This window comes from Astatotilapia calliptera, chromosome 2, assembly GCF_964374335.1.
Source record: "Astatotilapia calliptera chromosome 2, fAstCal68.1, whole genome shotgun sequence".
NCBI lineage: Eukaryota > Metazoa > Chordata > Actinopteri > Cichliformes > Cichlidae > Astatotilapia > Astatotilapia calliptera.
The window spans coordinates 1,564,735-1,586,447 of record NC_137423.1 but is presented as its reverse complement, the minus strand read 5'-3'; the positions used below and the strand labels follow the sequence as shown (position 1 = coordinate 1,586,447).

General features: G+C 44.8%; 1 protein-coding gene across 3 annotated transcripts; it reads left to right on the top strand.

The window, feature by feature from the left end:
* The first annotated feature begins 398 nt into the window (after positions 1 to 398).
* On the top strand, positions 399 to 18,349 carry pcdh10b (protocadherin 10b). 3 transcript variants are annotated; one of them, XM_026181892.2, is made up of 5 exons: positions 399 to 3,214; positions 4,082 to 4,140; positions 4,294 to 4,400; positions 15,182 to 15,517; positions 17,089 to 18,349. In XM_026181892.2, the coding sequence occupies exons 1-5, from the start codon at positions 866 to 868 to the stop codon at positions 17,106 to 17,108; spliced, it is 2,871 nt and encodes a 956-aa protein (XP_026037677.1). In that variant the 5' UTR covers positions 399 to 865; the 3' UTR covers positions 17,109 to 18,349. The 3 variants fall into 3 exon arrangements, with proteins under 3 accessions (XP_026037677.1, XP_026037658.1, XP_026037669.1); XM_026181873.2 differs by having other exon boundaries at positions 400 to 3,379; XM_026181884.2 differs by having other exon boundaries at positions 401 to 3,379; positions 15,182 to 15,339.
* The last annotated feature ends 3,364 nt before the right edge of the window (positions 18,350 to 21,713 follow it).

The window sequence follows — 21,713 nt, the reverse complement described above, 5'->3', positions numbered from 1 at the left end:
TGAATGCTGAATACATGCATATCACAACATTTGCATGCATTAACCTGGCTCGCCCAGCGTGTCCTCGGGCTCACACAGGCTCTGCCACCAAGTCAACAAGTGCTCCACTCTAATCACACCCTGGTTCATTAGTGGTGCACTTTATAACGGACGAGTTGGGAAGGGCATTACGCACTTGAGAAATAAATTCCTTCTCGCTCCTGTCCCCTTTTCTCTTTGCCTGCAGGCAGGTATCCTTAAGAGAAGTCAGTCTGCGCTCAGAGGGAGGTAGAGAGATACAGAGAAGCAGTGAGGGAGACGAAGGCCGAGCGGACGAGCAACCCCAACAGCCAATCAGGAGAGAGCTTTCCGCGTGATTTACAGCTGCGGGGGCTGAGAGGCGAGGCGCGACTCAGGGAAAAAAGCAAACAGTTGAGTGAAGAGCATCAGTGGAGAGTGGAGTGGAGGCGGCTGCAGTGAGGAACAGGACGCCGAGAGGAAAGAGACAGCCAGAGTCTGCAGTAGATTTCATCACTGAAGACAGAGTCGTATGTTTTTCCTGTGGATTATAATTTATGTTTCCAACTTTCAGCTGTCTGAGATTCTGCGCTTTACTGGAATGTGCGCTGAGGCTTCACCTGGACGCATGTGCGAAAGTAACAGCCAGTTTTTAAAAGTGAAAAATATCATCGAGTCCTTTGGATTCCTGTCAGAAATGAAATGCGCCTTTTTTTAATCCCACAGAGTTTTCCGGACCTCTTGTACATTTACAGAGACTTTACGCATTTTGGAGACTTTACGCATTTACTGTAATGGGTGATGTAAACTGACATTTTTTCACTAACATATATGATATTTTTACCCAAGTGCACTTGTTTTCACGGCGATGATTGTGCTTTTGCTTGTCCTGTGCATCGCGGATGGAGTGCTCTGTCAGATACGCTACTCTGTCCCGGAGGAGGCGGACCATGGCACGCTGGTGGGAAATATTGCCGAGGACCTGGGTCTGGACCTCACCAAGCTAGCCTCCCGGCGCTTCCAAGTGGTGCCCAACTCTCGGACACCCTATCTGGAGGTGAACCTGGAGAACGGGGTCCTGTTCGTTAACGAGAAAATCGACCGGGAGCAGATTTGCAAGCAGAGTGCGAGCTGTCAGCTAAACATGGAGGTGTTCTTGGAGAACCCATTAGAACTATTCCGGGTTGAAATCGAAGTGGTGGACATTAACGACAACCCACCCAGTTTCCCGGAGACCGATATCACGGTGGAGATCTCAGAGAGCGCCACTCCGGGCACCCGCTTCCCCTTGGAGAGCGCGTTCGACCCGGACGTTGGCTCCAACGCTTTACGCACGTACGATATCACCACGAACAACTTCTTTTACCTGGACGTGCAGACCCAGACGGACGGGAACAAGTTCGCGGAGCTTGTGTTGGAGAAGCCGCTGGACCGGGAGCAGCAGACGGCGCACAGGTACGTGCTAACCGCCGTGGACGGCGGTCAGCCTCCGCGGACTGGCACCGCGCTGCTGGTCGTCAAAGTGTTGGACTCTAACGACAACGTGCCCGTGTTTGAGCAGCCGGTGTACACGGTGAGCCTGTCGGAGAACGCGCCGCTGGGCACGCTCGTCATACAGCTGAACGCCACCGACCTGGACGAGGGACTGAATGGAGAAATCGTTTATTCATTCAGCAACCACATCTCCAGCCGCGTCAAAGACCTGTTCTCTATAGATTCACGCACCGGGCGCATCGAGGTGCGCGGAGAGGTGGATTTCGAGGAGAGCAGCCTCTATCAAATCTTTGTTCAGGCCAAAGATCTGGGACCAAACGCCGTGCCCGCGCACTGTAAAGTCCTCGTCAAACTCAGCGACGTGAACGACAACGCACCGGAAATTACTTTCAGCACTGTCACGGAGTCGGTGAGCGAGAATGCGGCTCCCGGGACCGTGATCGCGCTGCTGAGCGTCACGGATCGGGACGCAGAGGAGAACGGACAGGTCCACGTGGAGATCCTCGGCGACGTCCCGTTTAAACTGAAATCTTCCTTTAAAAATTACTTCACTATAGTCACCGACGGGCCGCTGAACCGCGAGCAGGCGGACTCCTACTCCGTCACTGTGGTCGCGCGCGATAAAGGAACGCCGTCACTGGCCACCAGTAAATCCATTCGAGTGCAGGTGTCAGACGAAAACGACAACGCGCCCACGTTCACACAGCCCGTATATGACGTGTACGTGACAGAAAACAACGTGCCAGGGGCGTACATACACGCGGTGACGGCCCTGGACCCGGACATTGGGCAGAATGCTGTCATCAGCTACTCCATATTAGAGTGTGACATCCAGGGCATGTCAGTCAAAACCTACGTGTCAATCAACGAGGAGACAGGCTATCTCTATGCTCTCAGATCGTTCGATTATGAGCAGCTGAAGGAGTTCACGTTCATGGTCAAGGCCAAAGACGCAGGGACCCCAGAGCTCTCCTCCAATGCCACTGTTAAAGTCATCATTGTGGACCAGAATGACAACGCCCCGCTAGTGCTGGCTCCCCTGGGAAAGAACGGCACAGCCAAGGAGCCCCTGCCTCGCTCTGCTGAGCCAGGCTATCTGGTGACACGTGTCGTGGCCATGGATGCGGATGATGGAGAGAACGCTCGTCTGTCCTACAGCATCCAGAGGGGAAACGAGAATGGCATGTTCAGGATGGACTGGAGAACAGGTGAACTCAGGACTGCGAGGCGGGTATCGGTCAAGCGAGACCCCCATCAGCAGTACGACCTGTTGATTGAGGTGCGAGACCACGGCCAGCCGCCTCTGTCCTCTAGCGCCAGCGTGCTGGTGGTGCTGGTGGACAGTGTGGCTGAAGGCCGTGGCGGTGGGGAGAAAGGCGGGACCTCCAAGGCAAAGGACAGCACCCTGGACCTCACTCTCATCCTTATCATCGCCCTGGGCTCCGTCTCCTTCATCTTCCTCCTGGTTATGATTGTGCTGGCTGTGCGCTGTCAGAAGGACAAAAAGCTTAACATCTATACTTGCCTGACCAGTGACTGTTGTTTTGGCTGCAGCTCCTGCTGCTCGCGGCAGGGCAGGGCCCGCAAGAAAAAGCTCAGCAAGTCGGATATCATGCTGGTGCAAAGTGCCGTTAACGTCAGCGGGGCTGGCACAGCTCAAGTCCCTGTGGAGGAATCTGGGAGCTTTGGCTCCCACCACCAAAACCAGAACTATTGCTACCAGGTATGTCTCACTCCAGAGTCTGCCAAAACTGACCTCATGTTCCTAAAGCCATGTAGTCCTTCTAGGAGCACAGACACCGATCACAACCCGTGTGGGGCCATAGTGACAGGGTACACAGACCAGCAGCCTGACATCATATCAAACGGCAGCATTTTATCAAATGAGGTAAGAGCCCCTCTCCTGCCTGCGGTTTAAACCTTTCCATCTGAGTTCCTCCGCATGCCTAAACCTGATTCATGTCCCCTTAGACGTCTGATAAGAATGAAATATAAACCAGAGACATTCAGGAGCCATTTCATCCCCCAAATTTCACTTCACTGGCATGCTAGCTCCTCAGATGGGTGTTATTGTGTGCCGATACATCAACTGTAACACAATGTGATAGAAAATGAAAGCAGATATGGAAATGAGAAACCTTGACTTTTGCGATCCTTAAACAGCAACGACTGCATGTTTATGATGTGCTTCCACGGCTGATAAATTAGAAAAGGTGTATAAAGACAATGTATGTTGGCAAAGAGGCTGCTGGTGGGTGTGGGAGTATAATGGGTGTATATGTGTGCGTGAAGCCCAGTCACCCAGGATTAAATATATACTGTTCAAACTGTTGGATCTCTGGGCTGCTGCAGCCTACATAGGTGCGCTACTTCACCTTGCACCTTGGCAACATGTCTGCAGAGCTTCCCCTCCCTGTGGGATGGAAGTCTCCACTGGTGGAGATGAATGACACATGTAATAGTTACGTCAACTCAAAGCTGTGTGGGTTGTGTCGTCTCTGGCTCGATGGATGTAATGTTCTTTTGTTTTTCTGCTGCTTTGTTCTCTCTACATAAGGAGACGCACTAAAAGCTGCCCCTTCTCTTTCAGACCAAACACCAGCGAGCTGAACTCAGCTACTTGGTCGACAGGCCGCGACGTGTCAACAGGTAAATATGGAAAAAGCCCTTCTACCTGCTCTTCTACCAGCTGGTCTGCTTCTAGCTCATTTGCTGATATCTCCCATTACTGTGATGCTGACATGGATTAAGAAAAACAAAGCGAGGTCGTCTTTTTTTATTTTAATGTTCTCTTCATTTCAGTTCAGCCTTCCAGGAGGCCGACCTGGTCAGCTCCAAAGACAGTGGCCACGGAGACAGCGAGCAGGGAGACAGCGACCACGACGCCACCAATCGAGGCCATTCGTCTGGTAAGTGCTGGCTTTGTATGAACTCTTTGTCTTCTCTCTGCCCCTCGGGCATCTATAGATCTGAGGAGGATCTGCTGATTAGCATTGTGGTCCAGAAGCTGCTCGTCTCTCCACTGTTGAAATCTGGCAGCACATTGTGCAGGGCTGGAAAAATGAATGCTTATTTCTAAAGGTCATCATCATCCACAGCCAGAGTCGGCGTCTGAGGTCTTTTAGCTGTTGTGTTGTGCCTGCGTGGGATTATCGCTTAAACTCTTGCACCAGAATCAAACCTTTCCCTGTGAGCCGCATCCAAGTGCTCGCTCCTAAAGCCGACACATAATATTTGTTACTGTGATGTTTGCCGTGTGGTGATTGAATGTCTTGAGTGAGGCTTCCACTGCTGTTTGTAAATATGTGGCGGCGTTAATGAGGATCCTGCTCCCTGTGAGCGCGGTCACTCGGTGCTGCAGACCACTTGACGAGGTGTGATGGGCTTGTTAATGAGGCTGGGCTCGCACTGGAGTGCTGGGAAGCCGACCAAATAGGTTGTGGCTGTAGCAAACAAACCGTGCAATTCATCCGTTCATTAGATTAATTAATGCACTTATTCATGCTGTTACTCTCTAACTGCACGCCCCCCCTGCTTGTTTTTTCCTCCCTTCCATGCACGGGCTGTTTTTCTCATTTAATTCTTCCCTGCCTTACAAGAGGACCCTGCTGATGTATAAAAGCTAGGTTTAGCTCTTTATTTGGTGCCCACTGTGGATGAGGTCTGTCATCATGTCTGGTCAGCCACAGCAGGCGCCCCCATCGTGCCAAATGGAATTTGCCTGCCACTTCCAGTGTCACCCCAGTAGGCCTGGTTTACATGGAGCTCAGTGACAGAGGCACGCAGAGCCGGACCCGTCTCTGCCAGCACGGCCTGACTTTACACAGATACCCTGCTGCACCGTCTTTATTTTTCCTTCTAATCTGCTTTATGTGCATGGAGGTGTACTACTTTGACTTTATTAGCATGTGCACACTCTCTGATGCGTTTTACTGACAGGAGATGTTCTTACATTTCACGACTGTTCACAAAAAACAGACAAACAGGAATAAATAAAGACTTCCTGAGCTCAGATTGCATGATTATATAAACCGTGCTGCGTGCTCAGAGTTGGTGAGTTAGTGGAGATTAACACAATTTGTTGTTGATTTAAATAAACTGGACCAGCACACAGTGACCCGGGGCCTCTGTTCCGATTTCTCCAACTTGCTTTGCTTAGAACTTAATTCATGCTAATTTATGTTCATGTACGCTCCACATGTGTGCTGATTATCAGCTGAAACAATGAAGCATGTCTGTGATTTAACAGATCACGCTTAGCTTAAGCTGCTGTTGCTGTTTGTTAGACCATGCTAGCATCATATGTTAGCCTACCCATACAGTCCCTACTCTGGATGGTCCAGCACGTCCAGCTGTGAAACAGCGTCCCATACCCTTTGCATACCCTTGGTGCGGCAGATAGCATGAGTTACTTTGTTGCAAAGCTTAATGCCTTTACCCAGATTATTTGCTGTGCATTTAGTCGTTGTTTGATTAGGATAATTGATAGCACGGCTTAGAGCGCCATCATTCTGCGAGCTAATCTAGTTTGTCAGTAGTGAGGCTGCATCAGTGTTTAATAAATCCACGTGTTAGCTTTCCTCTTGGCTCTCACAGACTTCATGAATGCATCACCTTTTTCTCTTTCATCTAGAGCTGGGCGATATGAGATTTTTTCATATCACGATATGTTTTTTTCATTTCAGGTGATAACGATATCTATCACGATATCAGCCAAAGAACTATATTTGTAAGATTTAAATGTGCCGTTGCTCACAAGTAAAATGTGAAATAATCAGCAGCTTGTTTTTAAATATTTATTTCCCATAATAAGTTCAACAGGGTAGATGTACTTAAGGAACATGAGACTTTTTCAGATAAATAAAGGCAAATATTGCAAACTACACAAAAGGCAGCCGCTAAAGCGTTTAAGTTTCAAAACAGAACAAACGAAACAGACTAAACTGTCAATTCCACTTAGAAACAAAATATTAATTCTAAAAATAAATCTTAGTTTGTTTTACAGAAGAACAGACAAAACTGACTAACTTTTGTCAATATCAAATAAACTGAGAACTAAAAGGAAATTCTCTATCTCTCCTTGTTGTATAGCTGAGCTTTTCAAACAGTTTTAACAGTTACTTTAGTCTGACAAAAGCCGAATGACGAATTAGCGCTTCCAGTCAGAGACTGAGGCTACGTCCACACGTACACGGGTATTTTTGAAAACGGAGATTTTCCGTTTTCGTTTTAAAAAATAATCCCGTCCACACATAAAGGCAGAAATGAAGGAAAACGCTGCTATGAACATGCCAAAGCAGCAGGTGGCGCTAGATTCCTAACCGTGCAGAAATGTTGGCCAATCAGAAGTCTAGAAGCCTCGGTGGGAAAAAGTAAACAAAGCTGGGGCATAGAAGCAGAACCGAGTCGTATGTGTGGAGGGACAGTAACTGTGTGTATATGTAAGCATTTAAACACTGCAGAGAGTAGAATTAACAGTATTGTAGAAATTCATTTCACCGAAACAATAACGTGGCGCACAGTGTGACGCATGCACCAGTTTATTGTATTTCCAGACTTGCTTTCGGCACAATTTACAGTGCACGCTACTCTGTTTTTTGTCAGACTTGAAATAGCCGAAATACCTTCACACTACGGAACTTCTATGGCTCTTCCGTTCGACAATCTCTCCGGCGTTGGAACCATCATCTGTTTTCTCTTCGGTCACGCTCGGTTGATTTTTCTATAGGGCTGGGCCATATTATACCGTTCACGGTAATACCGGTATAATGTTAGGCAACGATAGGAAAATGAAATATCGCGATAGAATGGGAGTAAAACGCGCATGCGCGGTGCCTTTGTTTTCATACGCACATGGCCGATTGTTGAGTGAAACAGATGAACCAGAATTGGTTTGTAAAAATGGTGCAACTTCCGTGATGTGGAACTGGTTTGGTGTTTGTCCGTCAGATACACAACAAAGCACATTTTTTTGCAGAACATGCAAGCGGCCGTTGTTATTGTCATATTTGTCGGACTAAGATGCTCTTAAATCTGGGAGTAATCTGGGTCCTAAACTCCGTATACTTCAGGTCAAACAACACTGCAGCATCACTTAGAGTTAAAAACTGTCTAAATTCTTTCATCTTTAATAAAACGATCAGCATTGCTGCTTTACCAGGTGTAACTATGAAGTTTAACTTCCAGGCATCCATGAAAACAAAAGTTATTACATTTAACGGAGTTAGAAGTTAGCAGGAAGCTAGCGGAAGTTAGCTCGCTAGTTTCGCTAGTTACCTAAGCATGATATAGCATGTTCTGACGGAGAGATTTCTGAAAAAATTCAAACGTACAGCTCTGCTATCACTTCCAACATAAATGAAGACAGGAAACTAAACAGCAGTGACGTTTGTAGGGTTACTGAAGTTGGGCTAGCTGGTATATAATGATGTGCTACGTGATCGCTAGCGACACAGCTATGTTAGCATAACATAAACAGTGAAGCTGGAGGACGAACACTAACACTTTTCCACTTATAAAAGTTAACGTGAAGGTTCTTCATGGTTAGAGACAAATGCAATCGCATGGCAGGATGCTGTAAACGGACCAAACTTCAGTCAGGAGAACAACTGAGATAATCCATCCACAATACGAGGTTAGTCATTAATATACTGCAACAACATGGGAATAGAGCCGCTGCAGAGAATTCAACATTAATGAATCAATGGTACAGAAGTGGAGGAAGCAAGAAGAATGAGTTTAATAAAGTTTGATTTATCTGACTGCTTTGTTTCGCTTAATGTGCCTTATAATCCCGTGCACCTTATGGTCCGAAAAATACGTACTGCACACTGCAGTTTAATGTTGCAAAGCACCTCTTTTTAACTTCAGTGGATATTATACATGGTTATGCTCAGGATATGTCAGCCCATTTCTACTGGAAATGCCTTTTGGTTAAACTTTCAGCAAGGAATTTGCATTTGCACTGTTAAATTTTTATAAAGCTTTAATGTACATAAAAACCAGCTTCTTGTTTATGTGAAAATAAATGGAAGGTTGTCTTTTTGCACTAGTAATGTTGTGGAGTTGTATTTTGTCTCGCATCAATTATATCGTCGGTTATATCGTTATCGCAAATTTTCAAATGTATATCGTGATAAATATTTTTGGCCATATCGCCCTGCTCTATTTTTCTAGTCGGCACACTCATTTCCTCCATTACGCACTGGCTCCATTACCCGCTGGCTGCTTCCCAAACAAACACACGTGCGGCTTGGCACTTGTGCTGTACGTAACAAGTCACGCGACGTGACGCTGCGGCTGTGATTGGTTCGGCTCTGCGCTACTTAATTTGGATCGGCTGACCTTTTTTTTTTTTTTTTTTAAGAGGACAAGAGCGGCGAGGTCTATCGCGATAGCTTAATTTCTCTATCGAGTAAAAGTTATATCGCGATACATATCGTTATCGTTCTATCGCCCAGCTCTACTTTCATCCTTCCTTTCTTTCTGTGCAGTCAGAGTTATAGGACACGACTGATTTCATTTACCTCATAAAATACTATATCTTCACCTGCTGGAGGCTGGAGGCAGGCCCAGTGTTCATCATTATTCTCATATCCTTTTCTTTTTTTTTGAAGCGTAGCCGTTGTTGTATTTTTTGTTGACACGGTGATTTGTGTTCTTCTTCCTGTGGTTAGCTGCTTTGTCATGCCAACATTTTCTGCTGCTTCAGGCACTCAGCTCTGTTGTTCTCTGATCAAAGGCCGCTCCGTTTTTCCTCATCAAGGATGTAAAGAGACCAGACGTCACCTGTAATGAACACGTGAACCGGCTGAAAGAGCCGTTTAACTCAAACAGGATTTTGTAGCATTGGAGACAAACTGGTTACGTTTGGATCGAGTGTGGAGGAAAAACTGCTGCTCAGATCAGAGCGGATATCATTTTCGAGGTATCTGAGTGCAGCGTTACAGTCACGTGAATATACACTTATGAGTGTGTGTGTGTGTGTGTAACCATGGCTGTGATATAGTCCAATCAGAAATGCAGACTCTGTTTAACATTCAACGAGCTTCCTTGACTGCTGTCATGTTTATTATCACTGCTGCGGTTTACACACAATCAGAATTGGTCTGTTAAACTATTCTAGGATGAAATGAATGAGTTCTTAATTGTGTAATTATCCCCTTTCTAACACGCCAAGAATAATGAGTCACATTTGAACAGAAATAGCTGATTCTGTCTGACCAGCAGCCAAAAAAGCCCAAAGACATTCAGTCCTCAGTGTCTGACGGTGGTGAAAGATCCTTTAATGAAACAAGAGGAGGAATAACTTTGTACAAAATTTAGCACAAGAAGAAAAGGGGGGGGGGCTTTAAGTGGTGGAAATGGATCGAAAGTTAAAATGCTTCAAGCCTTTGTTGGTTATTGGAGAGTCTTTACCTCCGCCAAACGTGGAGCCGAGAAGAAGCTCGAGTATTAAACTATCACTGAATTACAATACATGTGAAATACATATGAAGTCATAGTGGCATTTATTTTAAATAAGAACACATCACATGTTTGCTGGGTAGCTCTGCATAAACGACTTTATTTCTAAATATGTGAGTTAATGAGTTCATCATTCATCTGGAATTCATCCATGAATATCATCTGGATTTTTTTTATTAGGGCCCAATGCAATACCACCGTATTGTTGTTGTTGTTGTTGTTGTTATTATTATTATTATTATTATTATTATTATTATTGTGGCAAATGTATTGGCTTTTTTGAGGGCCTAAAGATGCTCAAAAACTCAAAAGTTTTGCACATGCATCGGGTCTGGTGAAAATGTACATATGTTCATGTTTTCAGACATGGGCGGGGCAAAATGGCTCAATAGCGCCACCTAGAAGAATGAAACAATATAGGCCCGGGCTGGGTATGATGTACATGTATGAGATTTTGCACACATATCTAACATCAAGAGGTGCACATTTCCAGGCGTTAGTTTTGCAAACTCCTCCTGGGGAAATGTGAAAAAGCGAATCTTTAGTGATCCATAAACATTATTTTGGTGTAATTATAAAAAACTATAAAGCAGATGAGAGACGAGCAGAGGGAGAAGACTTGAGTCTGCAGTTTATTGTCTTACAGCTGGATGTGCTCTCTGCCTGCTCGGTTGTTTGGCACTAAAACCATTTGGTTACCGTGTGTTGTTATTGCTGCCCCCCTCCCATCACAGCACCCACCACCAAGGAGATGAGGTGTTCCTGAGATCCCAGCACTATCTGAAGTATTTGACCAGCAATAAAAGCTTTTATATAAAATGATAATAACATCATTATAGTGTGTTAGCAGCTCGTTATGACACAGTCCACGCATGTTAAAATAATTTATAAAATAGTTGTTTTTTATTTCACAAACTGATAACATAGATACAATTTTAACATTACAAATGTTAATTTAAATATTTAATATTTAAATTTCCAAAGTTTAATTATGTATCGAATAGGGGTGGGGGGAAAAAATCGATACTGTGTAGTATCGTGATATTTTGTTTGCTAATAATGTATCGATACAGGGACGGCAGAAATCGATATTTTGTTACAAAAAAGGTTTTTGTGCTCTGACTTCAGAGCATGTTGATCCTTTTTCTGAGCAACAATCCTGACACTGTCCAAATGTGTTTAACTTGTTTTTTTGCAGCAATAAACACGACAGTTTACTTATTTTATTTTAAGACATGTTTTATTTTAATTAAGTTTAAAACTTTTTTATTTAATGTAAAATTATATTTTGTTTTAATTTACTTCCAAATTCTTCAGTTGCTGAAGGGGCTGCATAGTTTTCATATTGCATAGTTCAGAATAGCTATAATTGTACCAGATGGTTGCATTCAGTTAAGTTGGACTAGACTGTAATACAAACCGTTCAGTTTGTCAACAATAAAACTGACTGAGATGAGAGAAAGACTGAGTGCGAGACTTTGTTATTAGATAAAATGAATATTGATAAAGTTTACCTTTATGTGCAGAATTTAAATATCGCAAAATATTTTAAAAATTGCAATAATATCGTATCGTGAGTTAAATATCGTGATAATATCGTACCGTGGGATGTTTGGTGATTCCCACCTCTAGTATCGAATGACAGCCTGCTTGTGATTCACTGTGTAAACTCCTGACATGACTGTGAAGAAACCACATGAACCTGTAAAAGATGTTTGGAAGGAGAAAGTTGACTGAGCTTAGTACTTAGCACCAGTATTAATATATTATATTATGAGTTTAAGAAAACAGAGCAAATGTGGGTTCAGTTGTGAGGTTTGAATTCTCAGAGGCGAGACGGCTGAGCAGCTGTGGATTCAGACCCTCTGGGACCACTCGTCCACGTTTCCAGTCCTGCTCCATTTTATCAATACGGCCAATGTCGCGCACTCGGAGCAGATCGAGTCGAGGCGCTTATCCAATTTTCAACCCCTCCTCCACCCCCGCCGCATTCCCGTCTCCCCCCCTGCCGAGATGAATTTCTCCTTAGGCCTGCCGTTCACGTTATCACCGTGGTAACAGCTCGCTGATCAGTAATTCATTTTTCAGACCTCTGCATACCAATTACCAAATGAAGGTTATTATCGGGACTTTGCGTTTGCCCTGTGCGAGCGGCGTTCGGAATGCTAAGATGAGACGAGGTGTCGGAAGCAACGAGGGTCAGCTCGCTCCAAGAGCTCGCTGCCCTCCCTCCCCCGTCTCCTCGCTGCTCCTGCTTGTGTGTGTCTTAGTGTGAGACATGTTGACATAGTTCTTCTTAATCCTGCGTTGAAGTGGAGGCCAGACACTGACAATTTTCTGCGAGCGTGATTTATGAAGCTTCTTTCAGCTGCAGAGCACAGGCGGAGGACGCCGTGGAGAGAGAAGAGTATCACCTGCAACCTTTATTCACATTTTAAGCACAGCCCTGTGTGTGTGTTTACGACTGCCTCGTTCGACAGGGGAACGTGTAGTTTTGAGAAGATGTTGTGACGTGGCTCTGTGGCTGAATCCCCCTCGCCGAGGCCAAACGCCACATTTCCTGTTCCTATTTTGAGAATTAACACAGCGTCCATTTTGTAATATAAGCAGAGCTCTTCTTTCCACGCTGTGTTTTTGCTGCTCACAGTGCAACGCTGTCTGCGCGAGCAGGTGCACTGATATAGTGTGTCAGCACTGCTTTGCCTCGTGGCTGCGGCTCCATCAAAGTGTACAATAAGTTGTTTCCTTCCATGTAAGAGGCCGTACTAAAGCCTCCTGCCGTGGTATATTTATGGCACGTTGCTTAATATTTAATAGGAAACCCTCTCGTTAGGAGACTGGGCACTTTTCCAAGTTGCTAGTGACAGCAAGCCAAATTAATCCTCTTGTAACAAAGCAAATTCCCCCTTTGCTGACCGTTAAGGACACAGAACAAAATGCACACACTCTGCTTACTGGGATGACAGCAGTCTTAGCCTAATCAGTCTGTATTCAGAGGGATTAGCAGCAGATAGCCTGAGCTGGACATTTTAGCCCCAAACAGAGTCAAACACACACACACGCAAGGATTTAGGCTTCGAAAACATGCGTCCGCAAGATCTGGGCCCAAGTGCAAAAACATTTGGGGCAGCAAACACAAAATTTGGCTTAAGGCTTACAGTTGGCCTGCATAGCTGCGCTTTTCATATATGATGAACTACAAAGGATGCACTTAAATCGACTGGTACCTGTAAACTCTTCAGTGCTTTCATCCCGTTTCAGCACCTTTAACCCAACATTCGCTACAACGATGCATCGACATGCAGACACGAGGTGCAAACACCACCCGCTGAGCCATCCTGCCTGTTTGTACTGCAAACACATGATGGGTCTTTGTTGTTCCTAAAAACTGCTCACCCACTTTGAATGGATGTAGACGCCTGTTAAGTAAATATGGCAGAATGTGCTAATAATGATAAAGACGGTGACTGACCGTCCACTATATGTTACACATGTTCACCGTCCTGTTGTCTTTTGTCATTTGTGATGTGCTTGAGCCGCTTGAGACAAATTGCCGATTCCTTATTTTAGGTGCAAGCTCAGGTTAAACATCTGCTGCTGTTTGACTCGATTAGTGTTACAAACACTGAAAAACCTTTTGGAACTGAATCACCCTGAAAGCATCCACTCAGTGTACCCATGCAGTGACACGAGCCGGTTGTTCTTCTGATGTCAGAGTAAAAATGTAAAATCGTTGTGGAAAAACAGACCAAACAGAGTAGGTTTGGCGCAGCATTGCAAGCATGCTGCAGTAAACTCTGTAATATCGTCCTGTACTGGGAGTCCACATCTCCGAGGATCTCACCTGGACGACCAACTGCTCCAAGCTGGTCAAGAAGGCTCACCAGCGCCTCTTCTTCTTGAGGACCCTGAGGAAGAACCACCTGTCCTCAGACATCCTGGTGAACTTCTATCGTTGCACCATCGAGAGCATCCTGACCAACTGTATAACAGTCTGGTACGGGAACTGCTCTGCCTCGGACCGGAAGGCGTTGCAGAGGGTCGTGAAAACTGCCCAGCGCATCGCCGGAGCACCACTTCCTGCCATAAAAGACATCTACAGGAAGCGGTGTCTGAAAAGGGCTGGGAAAATCATCAGAGACCCCAGTCACCCATCACATGGACTCTTCACCCTCCTGCCCTCTGGGAGGCGCTACAGGAGCCTCCGGACTAAGACCACCAGGTACCGGAACAGCTTCTTCCCCACAGCTGTCAGACTCCTGAACTCTGCCTCCTGACATCTGACCCACGTTAAACTCATGGACTGAACATACACACACCCACAATGGACAACTGTACCCTCAAACACAATAATAACATGGACTGAACCACCACTCACAACCACCAGCACTTTATATAGCCTCTGTAGAAACTATCTACACCCTCACTTATCTTAACTGCACTACTGTATAGCTCTGTGTAAATAATCATTCTGTACATACGATAATTTTTAATCCTACAACTGTTTACAACTTGCATAGTTCCCATTTCTGTATAGCTGTATATCTCAGATTCTGTAAAGTTATTTATTTCATATTCTGTATAGTTTTTCCATATTTATATCCTGTTCATATCCTGTACATAGCTTGTACTCACTACAGCCTGTACATACTTATAGTTATAGAATATTCACAACATACTTCATACCGTGTACATTATAACATACCATAATAGACCCATTTCTGTAATATACTCACATGTCTATATTATTGCTAATATATATTGTAATATATCTATATCACTAAAGCACTTCTGGATGGATGCAAACTGCATTTCGTTGCCCTGTACCTGTGCATGTGCAATGACAATAAAGTTGAATTCTATTCTATTCTATTCTACTGCATCATCATGTCTGAACATCAGCGTGCAGCTGTCGCTCTCGAAGCGTCACGGCTAAACTCAGCTGAGAAGCTGTTTGTTTCTTGTGATGAAATCTTTATGAAGCTGAATGTGTTCGTACTGAAGCAGCAGCAGCGGAGCCACGTTGTTGATGGCTGTGTGTCAGCACAGGTTTCTTTCAGTCTATTGTGCAGCAGCTTTGATCTCAGTGCTGGGAAACAGAAAGGAATCAAAGAGCAGCTTCATAATTGCAAACTCTGAACATGTCAGATCTGGTTACAGCTTGTGCGTGCACCGTTTTGCTCGTAAAACCTTCAATTTCTTCTCCCCGCCCCCTCCCCTACAGGCGCTGATCTGTTCTCCAACTGCACAGACGAGTGTAAGGCTTTGGGCCATTCTGATCGCTGCTGGATGCCGAGCTTCGTGCCCTCTGACGGGCGCCAGGGTCCCGACTACAGGAGCAACCTCCATGTGCCCGGCATGGACTCGGTCCCCGACACAGAGGTATTTGAAAGCCCAGAGCAAACGGCCGATAGATCATTCTCCACCTTTGGCAAAGAGGCGCCTCTCAGTTCCCAACACCTCCACCAGCACCTCAGCCACCACCACGGCTCCTTAGAGAGGAAAGAGTTGGAAGCATTTCTGCCTAGCTCCAGAGCACCTTATAACCCGGCTTATTTAAGTGAGTATTGTGTTTTGCTCTGGCTGCCTTGGAGCCTGCCCGGCTCTGATCTGCTGATCAAATTAGCAGAAAAAGAAACGATTGGAAATTGAATTTTCTTCCTGGATTGGCTCGTGGAAGCTAGCGTGAAATTCATTTTAGATTTGACCGCTGTTCTCTCAGCCCTCTGTCAGAGTGTTTAACTAACTCTTCCCTCTTTCTCAAGCATCTCCATTATCTCCGTCTGTGACCATCTTATCTGCACGCACACATGCAGCGCTGTGGTCTTTGGGCCCTTTCAAACAATAAATGCCAAAAGCAGTTATGATCTATAAGGTTGCTTTGATGTGGGTGGAGACGTTAGCGTTATGGGAAGCGAGACACCGGCCCTCTCACGAACAGCTGACAAACGACTGTTTTTAACCAGAGAGAAGAAGAAGGACAGACGTGGAGCTGAGCGTCTCATTCGTATTCGGCCGACGTCAGCTGGTTGATCAAAAACCGGTTTCACATAATTAAAGAGAAAATAAAGCAGGAAAAGGCCCATTTTTCTAAACTGCTATTCAGAGGCCACAAACAGATCTGTCCTCAATCAGTGAAATTTGGTGATAATGCTTAATTATAATTTTGTCAAGCGGCGCCTGAAGAGGCGCCTCTCTCATCATCCGGCACAGCTAGCTGGAATTATCAGAGACCCGCTGCTTTCCTCGTGCCATCATTTAAAACCACAGCACGCTGTGGGAGCAGCAGGAAAAAGGCCTTCTCCCTGTAATTAATATTTTATTCATTGGCTGCGTTTGTCTGCTTTTCCTCGTTCTGCAACAAAAGTTGTTCGATGTGAAGCAACCCACTGCTCACATTAGAGCGCTGTCGTCGCTGTGAAAGGCCGCGTGCAGTGTTTGCACACAGGATGGGGTCAGAGGGCAGTACAGCACGAGGACAAATACATGAACAGGTGCTTGTATTTATAGTAATGATGTAGTTATGATTATGGACCGTTGCAGCAGCAGTGTGTGAAATAATAAAGCAGTAATATGAAGGTAAAAGTTGCCTTTCAGCAGTTTTTCTGCTGCAACTTGAAATGATTTGAACAAAGACAGTCGATGTGCGTCCGCTGTAAGCTGCACAGCGATTAGCTGCTCTGTCCTCGCTGTTGGTTCAACACTGAGGCGCACGGGAAGTTGTTGGAAGTTGTTTTGTCCTGTGTGTTTGTTTGGGGGGTGGGAGGAGCTCTCTAATCTCATTAAGTCAGCCAGTGATACACAAAGACCCTTTTGTCCCGGGAGGTGCAGGCCTGGGTGTGGTGTGCAGGGGGGGAGCATGAAGGAGAGGTTAGAGTGCAGACGCTCCTTTTGTTGGTGTCCTAAATAAACTGGCAGGATTCACTCTTCCCCCCAGTGCCAACATTCCCACAACACCCCCCCCCCCCCCCACACACACACACACACACACACACACACACACACATGTTATCTATCAGCATTTAGCTGACACGCCGGTGACTGTGTGAGTGAGGCCGTGTCACTGCTGCTCTGCACGCACACAGATACCGACACACAACTAACCGGCTTCTGTGTTTTCTGTGCTTGCAGCGAGGAAAAGGCTTTGCTAGCTCCTTCCGCGTGGACGTACCAGAGACTGCGTGAGTTTGCACAATTTCATTGTGACGACCAAGGGTGTAAAGTTTTCAGCCCATTTTGTCCTCCACTGCCCTCATCCCTCCTCGCTCAGCAAAAACACAAAAAGAAGAAAATTTTACATGACTGCAAACAAAACGAAGAAGAAAGAAACACAAAGGAACAAAACACTCGGAGCGCTGCCGGGTTTGACAGAGACGGTGGGGAGGCTGCGGGGGAGGAACACAGGTGGAGGAATCGCCTTACTGGAGATGGCCGTTGTCTCAGCAGGACTGAGAAGCTCGCAGAGGACGAACGATGGCGACCCCCGTCACTGATCCCTTCATCTTTTTCCACTCTATGTGTGCCTGTTTACAGCACTGATGTATACATCTGTGAGGATAATGAAGCCAGATGAAGACTGCAGATGAACTACCGAAGGCAAACCCAACTGAGAGCCACCCAGAAAAACCACCACTCAGCCCTTTAGGCGTCAGAGAGAGACGCCAAGTTGTACAGGAGAATCTTTGTGCATTTCAGATGCAATACCACTGTTTTAGATTTTTCTATTCTTTTTGTGTGGTCAGGTCAAACTTTGTAAGAAAAGACTGTGGGCAGATTTTCAGTTTGTTTTATTTATTTTTTTATTTATCCGTTTGGTTTCGGTTCAGCAGCCACACGGCGGGCTCAGACCCAGTCGGCCCACGTTGTTCTGATGCGTCAAGTAGTTTCTGTCACGTGTGAGAAGTGTTTATTGTACTCTTTTAAAAGTTTGACGCTGAATATAAACCTCTCTATATAAATCTATCTATATCTTCTTGTTCTGAAGGTGTGCTGCTTGTCGGCTGGTTTCTGATTCAGAGCTTTGATCTGTTTGCTGCCCCTGAACAAGGTCGCCGGTGTTTTCACAGCCGGAGACGTAAAAAGAGACAGAACAGCCTTAGCAGATGTAAAACTCGACTTCTTATTGTTTGACATCATTTCATTATTTTTTCCACTTCAAGGTATTAATAAAGAGCATATCTATAAGTAAAATGGAGGTAATAATTTAGACTGAATCCATGGTAATTCTGTGTCATTGTAACCAAAACTTTTAAGGGTCCATTTGTAAAGGAGTGCGACAAAAACACCATCAAATGCAAAGAGTGATGTACACGGTGCAGTCCAGTTTCTCTCTCACACACTGCAGACACAGACACACTAATATGCCGACAATAAATGACAAAAGTGGTAAAAACGCCGTCTGCGTTTGTTTTCGTGTGTCCTTGTTGTGAATGTGAACGCTGCTTTCTGCTCATTCCATGCATCATTTGATGCCTAATTAAAATACAGTATCAGGTAAGGCAGACCTGCCAAAGTAAATAAGGGAGATAAAGCTGCGTTTATTCAAATGATCTCAAATGAATGTAAGTCCGTTTATCCTCGGGCCGAAGGATTCCTCTTCAGGAGGATCTCTGCGACCAGGAAGCAAATTCTAAATACAAAGGAACATTATTACGATTACATCCAGTGCTCCCTCGCTGTAACCGCGCTGTTTCATTTTTGGTGCAATGTTTTATTTTTTAGCGTATTGTGTTCTGCGTCCCGATTGGCTGTAGACCATCTCGTGCCGTGTCTCCTGTACAGGACAGAGTGCGTTCAGCTCGTCACATTTACATAAATCTTCGATCGCTAGCAGTGTGACTCTGAATTATTATGATGAGTGAAAAGGAAACATTTACGTCAAACTTTACTCATCTCGTTCTTCTTGCTTCCTTTACTTCAGCACCATTGATTCATTAATGATTCCTTGATGTTGGATTCTCTCACAGCTGCTCTATCCTGTGTCCTGGACCTGAAAACAGGGTTTGATCTTTGGTTTCATTCTATAATACTGGACTTATTTTTCTAAGAAGGTTTGAACTTTGAGAGTTTAAACAAGAGAGAAAAGTGTGAAAATGTTCCTGCCTGTCTGAGAATAGAGTATAAAGTGTGCAGTGAGGGGTTTTACAGCCTCAAACATCTATAATAATTGTAAAAAATAAAGCTGGTTACTTCGCAGATTTCAGCTATCGCGGGTTATTTTTGGATCGTAACTCCGGCGATAAACGAGGGGCCGCTGTGTTATAATTAAAATGATAAGTATGTGTGTTTTATGTCAGTTTGCATTTAAATGTTCCAAGAGCTTATATTTAAATTATCACTGAGATCATTTTCAATGTGGAGACGAGTGAAGTGTTTTTGTTTTTCTGCACAGTTGCTACAAATTTTAATATGAGACAAAACTGAATGAATGCAAAAGGCAGCAGCCAAACCCACCTGACATAATAAGGTATATGTGTGTGTGTGTGTTTAGCCTTCTGTAAAGAACATGCTACCTCTCATTAACTCTAATTATCAACGATGAAATGAATGTGTACAGCTGTGAGGCAGATTGACGAATGAGTTTGGGGTCAGACTGAAGCTGTTTGGCAGATGATGCCACAGTGCCCTGCAGAAGGTGGCGGTTTATCACAGACCTGTCGTTTGGTTACACGGTGGAGCTTTTTTAAAGCTTCAAGCAGGAGGTTTAAGAGCCCGTTCAGGTAAAACACTTTGGACCGAGCTCAGTGACCAAAGCTTTCCAGCTCTAATCTAAGCACGAACCAGCACTCAGGATTACTTTACCAAACACACAATGACAGGTGAACGTGAGCTCGATGCAGTATTTTTAGTTTTTGAAAGAAAAAACATCAGCTTTATTGTCCTTTGTTGTCATGTCCGCTCATTTTTAATCCACTTGTTTCTTTTCAGCTCTGCAGATTTAGAGATCTCGCTGCATGTTTTCATCAGACTGAAGGAGATGTTGAAGCTGTAATCCAAGGTAGATTATAATATTTACAGATGGTGATGAATCAATAACAAGGTAGACATCAGACTAAGTAATCTGCAGGCTTAATCTTCCAGCACAAACTGAATATTCATTGATTTGTTCATCTGCCATCAAAAAAAGAAGAATCTTTGTTGGTGCAAACTACAGGGTGGGCCATTTCTATGGATACAGCGTAACAACATGGGAATGGTTACGTTGAAACCAAGCACACCATTGTTGTGACATTACCAATAAGTGTGATGTGTCACATGGCCCTCTTCCTATTGAAAAAACAAAAGTTGTATCCAAGATGGCCGACTTCTAAATGGCCACCATGGTCACCGCCCATCTTGAGGAGTTTGCCCCTCACATATACTAATGTGCCACAAACAGGACTTTAATACCACCAACCATTCCCATGTTATTACGCTGTATCCATAGAAATGGCCCACCCTGTACAAATATTCCAAGCAAACAGGGTAAATACGACAGAAACGTCTCACTTTGTAGGCTTCAGAATGAGAAGTGAAAAATAGGACGACAAATAGCGAGTTGGCTGAGTGTGAAGCACTGACCCCGGGCCTTTTGTTGCTGCGTAATGAGGGCAGAGCTATCAGAGCAGCGCCATTTAGATTGAGGACAATAGTTGAAGGAAGAGCAAGTTCAGTATAATCATATCTATTTTCTTGTTAAATGGAAGCTATTATTTTTGACCTCCACTCGACGCTAATCTCTGTCACAAACCAAAAAGTTTTAATTTCCATGTGCGTTTGTGCACACTTGGCTCCAAATGAGAAAAACCATTAGAGTATAATGAAAGATAAATTAAGAACAAAAAGGAAAGGCTTACAATTCCCCAAACAAATGGGAGGATTCGAGGAGAGGCAGACGGTAAAATAAAGACGCCGTCGTCTCTCCTTCTATTTCCGGTTGGGCGGTGGGTGCGGGTGAGGAGGTAATTGCATAGCAAGTTTCAAAGTCACTGGCTTCACAAAGGCAAAGCGGATTAGAAGCCAACACTGAACTTTTTGTGTCAGAGCTCTCCTCTATTGCAGATGCTGCCGGACATCAGAAGACGAGTCGTCACAGTGAGTCGGGGCTTGAATTCCCTGCTGAGGAGCACGGGTGGAAACGGAAGCACAGGCGGGTGGATGGTCTGTGTGAAGGTTGATTAGAGGCTCTTCAGATGTGGCTGAATGAATGATAGACTTTGGAAAAATCACATAATAAGAGATTTTGGCAGCTAAAGAGCTTTGCTCCTACTTTAGGCTCCACGCCCTTGGATATTAAGCAACCAATCAGGTGACAGTAGGCGCGCTCCAAGTGCATTCGCCTCATAGCTGCTCATAGCCTTCATCACGTTACTGTTACCAAGGGGTTCTGCACTGAACTGGACCTGCCAGCAGTGTTTGTGACTTTTGGAGCATTTCTTTGTTCTTTGGTCCTTTTACACAGTACAAGAGGGGATTAAAGGCACTAGAGTTGGCGACCTTTTGGTTAGCATGAATAAATCAAGGATGCTATTTCTGCACGATTTCACCAATAACAATAACACAGTTTGACCTCAGTCCAGCAGTTATCACTAACACTAGCACGCTGTTATAAACAGGCATTAACTGACAGAAGTTCTTCATTTGGAGTCCTCGAATTGATACTAATATTAGTGATTATTATATTTAGGGACTCATTATTATTCTCAAATGCAAAAAGTAGCTGGGAATGAAAGTCATGGAACAAGCCAATCACAATAGCTGCAGAGTGCACTGACATG